General features: G+C 43.5%; 1 protein-coding gene across 1 annotated transcript in view; it reads right to left on the bottom strand.

The window, feature by feature from the left end:
• CSNK1D (casein kinase 1 delta) overlaps nucleotides 1-8011 on the bottom strand; it is a 61757-nt gene that overhangs the window by 39627 nt on the left and 14119 nt on the right. Inside the window, 4 exon segments of the mRNA XM_042449247.1 lie at nucleotides 3850-3895; nucleotides 3897-3923; nucleotides 3925-3979; nucleotides 3981-4021. Coding sequence (XP_042305181.1) covers nucleotides 3850-3895; nucleotides 3897-3923; nucleotides 3925-3979; nucleotides 3981-4021 — 169 coding nt within the window.

The following is an 8011-nucleotide window of genomic DNA, read 5'->3' as shown; positions in this document are numbered from 1 at the left end:
GGGGTGTCAAACTGGATTATTTCTGCAGTGCAGTTGCAGCCTAACACGTTTTGATTTGGCACAAAGCTTCCTGGGCTTTGATTCCAATAGGAGCCACTTGAACTGCTACGGCTCCTAAGGATAAAAGAATGGATGAAGATAATGAAGGATAAAGGAAAAATAAAGGAGTAGCTCGTCTTCCGAGAGGCGAGCCGATGTCGAGAGCCCTCGCCATCTTGACGACGTGCTCGGTGAAGGACCGGAGTCATCGGACGGAGAAGACGGCTCGGGATCATGCATCCTCTGTGGAGAGACCGGACCACGAGGACATCCTCGTCAGAAGGAACTTCAGATGGATGAGAGGTTCGTCGTCCGAGTCGAGGTCCGAGGAGAGGGGGTCCGAACCCTGACTTGGGATCTCGGACGGGATGGGGTGAGATCCATCGAAGACCTCGAACGTCTGCGAGGTGGAGAGGGGCCTCCTCGGAAACAGCAAGCGGTCGGACCGATCTGGACGAGGTACCGTGATCAGCAGGACGAGGGTTCAGCCTGGTAAACTCCCCCTCATGGGCCTTGTCTTCTGAACCGATAAATAATATCGGCCAGACGGGGGGTCGAAGAACAGGTCGGCATTTCCTGTCCGCGAGGCTGGTCTTCCCTCCCGTTGTCAGGTCCCTGGTAAGAAGGCGACCGGTGTCCCGGTGGAAGAAGGGGAACGGTCTCTTCCATCTCTTGTGCAAATCCATGGTTGGTTTGAGGCGTGTCCGGTAACGGAGACCCCGTCCCTCTGGCGCAGGCTCCGGATCGCGTGGAGCTGTCGCCTGGAAGCGCGGCCCTGTTTTGAAGGGAGCGCTGTTTGTCCTTTGCCTTCGGCGGGTCGGAGGTGGACCGATCCTTTGAAGTTGGACTTCTTCGGGGGGCGGGATCATGACCCGACTTTTCGTGGCATCTCTTCTTTCCTGACTTCGGGGTTCATCCGCCGGAAAGAAGGGGTTGTGGGGAGATCCAGGAGAACGGCGGGCGCCACTGATGAGGATGGTCTTGGAGACTTTGCCCCTTCAGGAGGACCACCGGCTCCTTCGACTTCGGGGCATGCGAGATGACTGGACGCCCTGGAGGACGAAGGCGAGGCAAGGTGGGGACCTCAACCGTCGGTGCCCTCTTTGGGCGGCGAGCCTTCTGATGCTGCCTTCTTTGGGCGGCGACCATCCGATGTCGCCCGGTTTGGAGGTCGGCTCGGTACCCTCAGTCCCCCCCCGAGATTTGTGGGGGGGCTTGGAGGGCTTGTCGGTGGCACTGGGCGGTTTGGAGCCACGGGCCACATTGGAGGTGGTGGAAGGGGTCCCGGCCGGGACACACACCCACACTGGGGATAGCGGCTCTTCCAGATCCCACGCTGGAGACGCTGGCTCGGGAAGAGGAAGGCGGCGGGCGCCGAAGGCGGCAAAGACGAAGACCGCGAGCCTCCCTCCTGCACCCTTCCCAGGGCAATCGCTGAAGTAAGCCAGGACTCACGGTTCTTCCGCACCTGGGAGGAGAGGGACCTAGGCAGAGCAGGCAGCCTTGGTGTCGTGGTCCTTGCCAAGGCACAGCAGGCAGGAGGAGTGCGGGTCTTGGACGGGCACCTTGCCCCCGCAAACGTCGCACTTTTTGAAAGGCGCAGGCATTTCCGAAGTCGTCAAAGCCAGAGGAGGATCCAAAAACGAGGTCAACAGTCTGAAAGTCCGAAGTTACCAGGGGCGGGAGACAAAGAATGGTCAAGAAACAGTCCGAGGTCAAAAAGCGAAAGTGATTCCAAGCACAAAGCAAGCGAAAGTTCCTCTGAAGCAGCTAGCGCGGCGGAAAAAAGGAACTGGGGAAGAGCGGGAAGGCAGGGGCCTTATAACGGATGGGCGGAGTTACCGCCAAAAGTTTCAATATGGTTGCAGAGTTAACCTCTGCCCAGTGATTCAGTAGGTTCCGAGCAGCACTGCGCAGGCGCAGTGAAACCATTGTATGATTCGCAGAGACCACGAAGAAGAAACAAATTATTATCAAAAATATACGAGAAAGAAGAATATCTTAGGACAATATGGGAGGAGGACTTGGCATAAATAATAGATGTTCAAGAATCGGGAAAATTTGGAACCAACACCATTTTAAAATTTTATCCATACAGATAAAGGAGAATTACTATAAATTAATTTTGAGAAATCAGTACGTATATTTGTGTGTGGTGGGGTGGTAGATCTGTAAAGAATTTTGGCAATTAGTATTTAAAGAGATAAAGAAATAACAAGAAATTGATTTAGAATTCTGTCCAAAGATAGCACTGCTATCTATATATGTTAAGATCAACTGCACTGCACGCAGCTATAAAGGATTTAATTACAAATCAAATTAACAGAAGCGAGATTAATTATCGCAAAAAAGTGGAAACATCAGGGAGATCTACAAATACAAGATTGGATAAAGAGATATGGCAAACAGCAATTAATGATAAGCTATGCAGAATTGAGGTAAAAAAAGGAATAATGGAAGGGAAATTATTTTGAAGCAATATGGAAAATATTGCACAGAAGACTTTAGTAAAAGAGGGAGATGTTTATCTCCAAAGGAAGAGTTACAATTTTGGAGGGTAGAGTAATAAGAAGATACCAGGCTCTATGAGGGGGAAAACTGGGGAAAGGGATAAAAAGAACAAGGAAAAGGGGGTGGGGATGAAGTAGTGTATAAAATTAACAGTATTACACCTTTGTGAAATTATGGGTAGTAATGATGAAAAGAAGATAGCAAGAAGAATGAAAATATTAATAATATTTATGTGGTTTTTTAAAAAAAAATAAACTGGTTTAATTAATATTAAATAGCTTGATATGAATAAGATTTAGATAAGGAGTAAAGAATGGATAATAATGTGATTTATTATATATTGTATGTGGAATATTATGTAAAAGATTTTAAAATGCTATTGTAGTAGGTATATACTAATAAAAAATTACAAAACAAAAACAAACAAAAGGCTTGAACACCCATAGGCTGTCCCACAGCGGTGGCATCAACCTGCAGGGTGCTTTTGTTTAGGACTTTTTAATTATATTTTTGTTATCATATAATCTTGTATTATCCAATTATGTTAATCTCAAACCAAGCAATTACACATACATATTCATTTAGAAATATATGCATTATTGTATTTATTACTTGGGACTTAGTGATTTAAGTACACTACCAGTTGTTTGTTTTTTTTCTCCTGTATTGGACTAGCTGCTTTATTCTGCCTGCCATTTCATCCTTTAGACTGTAGAAATAACTAGTTTGACACCATTTTAACTACTTGAGCCAATGCATGGAATCCGGGGATTGTAGTTTGCTGCTCTACCAGAGCTTTGACAGTTAAGATTAAATATATCTCAAAACTACAAATCCTAGAATATTACAGCATGGAGCCGCGGCCAGCAAAGTGGTGTCAAACTGGATAACTTGTGCAGTGTGGATGCAGCCACAGACAAATTTACACAGAATATCATCTTTTTTTCCGAACCTCATCAGAAACTCTTATACCACTGTAAATGAGGCAGTGTGCTGTAAGCTGACCTGAACAGCCTGGACCTCCACTCATTGCCTATTTTTATATCCTGACCTGGCTTACTTGTCTCTTCACAAGCCAAGTGCGGCAGTATGACCAGCATTCTGCTCATAAATAGTAAGCCAGGATTCCCCCCGAACCCTAGCTAGTTATGATGTGTGGACCCACCAGTATTTTACTATGGTTTTTCTATCCTAGCAACACTTAACTCTTCATTTAGAAATATAGTGTTGTTTGGATTAAAAAAAATATCTCTCCAGTATTTAGCATATGACCAGTTTTCAGGACATTCTTTAGCTTACCTGTATGTGATGTTGGGGTAAGAGGGGTAGGAGGAGCTACATCTTGGTGTCCCTCTCAGCCTGCCAGAGGCAGTGGGAAGGTAATCCACGAACAGCAGGATTTCGTGTGTGTCTCATTCTTTCTCTCTTCTCTCCGTTCACGCTCAACATCTTCAACTCCACGGCTTGCGCCCTGCAAACAACAGCAAATTAATATGGGTAGAGAGAAGCACTGAGTTTTGTATCAGTGTAGCTGCCACACTGAAAGACAAGGATAAATGATGTTTAAAGCTACTATTTATATCACCTATACTTAGTACAGCAAAATCAGGTGGCATTACTTGTATAAATCCATATACTGAATTTCAGATGATGTATTTAAAAAACATAATTGGTTTTTGTGATCAGTTTCTGCTTCAAGGCTGCAAGCTGAGCTTCTCTGAACTACTGAAAGACACACAATCAAGGAGATGAGCATTTCTATCCAACATTGGCCCCAAATCGAACACTTTTTAAATAGGTGGCTTTGGGCAGGTCATCCTCTTAACCTTGTTTCGACTTCTTATGGAGAAAGATGTCATCGGGCAACATGAGTTCAAGAAATTATTTGCTGGTCTAAGCATTGGAGAAGAAAGGAAAAAACAGACTAATCCACAGTGAGCTTTTGAAATTTCCACTTTCAGCTGCAGCCTCGATGCCATTCCTGAAGATTTCACCAACTGTTTTAAAGTGGTTGGGAGAATATTCCAGGGAAGTTATTTCAAAGATGACCACTACTTCCAGTTCTTTAGAGTCAGCTTAGGGGTTAAATATTTTAATGAGAATCATACAAATACATGGATTGTTGAAGGCACTTTTCTGTATAGTAGCTTTCAAGAGATTCACATATTAACTACTGGTATGTAAGCCAAAGACCTGCCATTATAGTGAAAGTCAATTACAGAACGTAATAAAGTTTTCCTGCAGGCCATGGATGGGGACAGGTTCATACCTTGCTAGAGATCATAAAGAATATAGCTTGAAGGACACAGATCTTCATGGCTATTCTATCCCATTAGAAATAATTATCTCTATTACCTGGTTGCCTGAGCATTCTAGCTGTACAGCAATTAAGAGCAGAAAATATCACTCAGAAACAGGCAGAAATAACTGAACAGCATTAAAAGACAATGAAGGCAGTAAGACAAGACATAATAACATCATTTTTACCAAGCTTTATAATGACCTTTAATCATTTAACGCCATAATCAACCATGATCCACTAATAATAATGTGGACAAAAATGCAAAGCAGGAAGAGTGGAATTTACAATCTGCATTGTGTCAATGAAAACATAAGACTAGCTATTGAGAAGAGGAAGTTGGTGCGGCATAAACGGGACTCCCTATATGTATGAACTGGGGGAACATAGTACTTAGCAAAGATTATAAATGTAGCCCAAATTTAGCCATAATCTCTCAATTGAGCGAATATGAGAGATCATGGCTAAATTTCACAATATTTTACTGAATAATAGAAAATAATACTGACAGAAAGGGAGAAATCAGATGTTTTGTGTGCCTTCCAGCCTTTTCCAACGTATGGCTAACTAAGGTGACTTATATCATGGGATCTTCCCAGGGATACCAAAATCTGTTGATACTCAAGTCCCAATAATAATAATAATAATAATAATAATAATAATAATAATAATAATGATGATGTTATTTATATTCCCATCTCTCCCAAGGATCGAGGTAGGATTACATCAGTAAAAAATAAATATAATGACATAGTAAAATGTTGTCCATATATAAAATTTATAAATAAGCTTTCCTTTTTGGAATTTATACATTTGTAATATTTCAAGCCATGGATGATTGAATCGTGTGAGTAGAGAGGGCCAACTCTTAACAGACGGGGAATGAGAAAGAACATGAGATAGCTGAGCTGAAACTGTGAACTGGACTAGAAATAAATATTTTTAAAAAAACAAATAGATGCATAACGAGACCCCAGATTGCCTGTTAAAATCAATGGTAAAGGAAAAGTTGTTAGTACTGAAATCTATCTTTAATGGTCACAAATGCCAAAAACCAGACTTTTGAAAAAGCATGTAGCAGCTGAATAAATGCAGGATGGACCAGCTCCCATGGACTACCTTCAGTTTTAGATGCACTGGGTTATTTGGGTTGTTTTTTTTTTTTAATTATAAAACTGTTAATTTTTACTGCAAGAACAGATCCCTTGCATAAAAGAAGGGACCACTGGTAATTGTCTCCAAAATTTAAAAACCATTTCATGGTAAATCATCAGCAATGAATGTAGCATTGGCAGTAATAAAATCACAGATGTTTAAATCATTTCAAGTAGGTAGTCATTCTGCAGTTTCCGCAGAGGTCTGCAATATGGACTTCACTGCTACACAGTACTAGGACATCCATTTAATCTACTACAGAGGCAGAGAACTGTGCTGGGGTGGATGCATTCTAGTCCCATGCCAGTAAGCAGGCACAAAACTGGAAGTGATTGTCATATGGGTTCCCGGGCTTTTCTGGGGAAGTGTGCTTCTGGGGATGTTTGTGGGGGTTCCACAGGCCAAAAAGAATCTGGAGGCAGCCAAGTGGCCCATCTTAGTCTCATAGAATGATTATAAAGAAAATACAGGGACCTTCTACAACCAGGCAAGTGCGCAACATCAGAATCCAACTTATTATAGTTGGATAGCAATTGGTGGGGTTCAGATAAATACATTCCACCCATGTCCTTCAGGGGTTTAGAGTAAGCCCAATTAAACATGTTTACTTCCAAGTAAATTAAGCTGTGTTCCAAGATGCTAACTCCATGTAAAGGCACAGGATTACACCTTTAATCAGATGCTTTAACCACTAGTCTTATACAGAGGAAACACTACTGTATTTTCCGGGCGTACAAGACTACTTTTTAGCCCAGGAAAATCTTCCCAAAGTTCGGGGCCGTCTTGTATGCCGGAAGCCCCTGGGTCCTAAAGAGAGCCCTCAGCAGGGAAGCCTTCTCTCAAGCAAAGGACGTCCTCCTCCATTCCTTCCTCCTTTGCTTTTTCCCCTTCCTTCCCTCCCTTTCTTCCCTCCTCTTCTCTCCTCCCCTCCTTCCTTCCTTCCTCTTTTTCTTCCTTTTCCTTTTCTTCTTTTGCTCCAGCTAGAGGCGAGGCTGGCTACAGAGCAACCAATCCTTGGAGTCATACACTCACACGTTTTCAGCCAATCAGAGAGAGGGCTGGAGAGTGGTCGCCGCCCCCGCCCTCAGAAAAGGGTCTCTCTCTCTCTCTCTCTCTAGCCCCTGAGTCCCTCTGAGAGCCAGGCACAGAGCAACCAATCCTGTTTGGATGGAGTCACACAACAGCCAATCAGAGAGAGGACAGGGTGTGCCCCCCCCCCCGCCCTCACAAACTATAATTCCCAGGATTCCCTGGTTTTTCAAGGAAATTGCCTCCACACTTCCAGATCTCAGCCCCAGAGAATGAGTCTACAGCATAATCAGTGTGCCAATTTAAGTCCACTTCTGCAGGTGCATTTTAGATTTAATAATGATAACAATAATGGTGATGAGTGATGAGAATAGATCTTGTAGCACCTTTGAGACTCACTGAAAGAAAAGTTGGCAGCTTTCAGACTTAAGCGTACTCCTTCATCAATGCATGGGGAATTGTAGTTCATTGTGGCACCAGAGCTCTTTCTCCACAAATCTACAATTCCCAGAGTTCCCTAGCACTGAGCCAGGGCAGCTAAAGCAGTCTCAAACTGAATTATTCTGCAGTATGGATTGGACCTTGAGTCATTTAATAACCAGTCCAAAACACACTGCAGAAATAATCCAGTTTGTGACCACTTTAACTTTCCTGGCTCAGTGCTAGGGAATCTGGGAATTGTAGTTTGTTGTGGCATCAGAGCTCTTTCTGACAGAGAAGGCTCAATGTCTCACATAACTACACTTCCCAGGGTTCCCTAGCACTGAGCCAGGGCAGCTAAAGCAGTCTCAAACTGGATTTTATTTCTAGTGTGTCTTGGATCCAACTCAGGCTGTATCTTCATTCCAGAGACAATACCAGTTTTTGTACGTTTTAACTGCCATGGGGCCCAGTGCTATGAAATCGGGGAATGTAGTTTGTTGTTACACCAAAGTTTCCTGAGAGAGAAGGTTAAATGTCTCAGAAAACTAGAATTCC

This window comes from Sceloporus undulatus, chromosome 2, assembly GCF_019175285.1.
Source record: "Sceloporus undulatus isolate JIND9_A2432 ecotype Alabama chromosome 2, SceUnd_v1.1, whole genome shotgun sequence".
NCBI lineage: Eukaryota > Metazoa > Chordata > Lepidosauria > Squamata > Phrynosomatidae > Sceloporus > Sceloporus undulatus.
The sequence above is the reverse complement of the archived record's forward strand: the minus strand, read 5'-3'. Positions and strand labels throughout refer to the sequence as shown.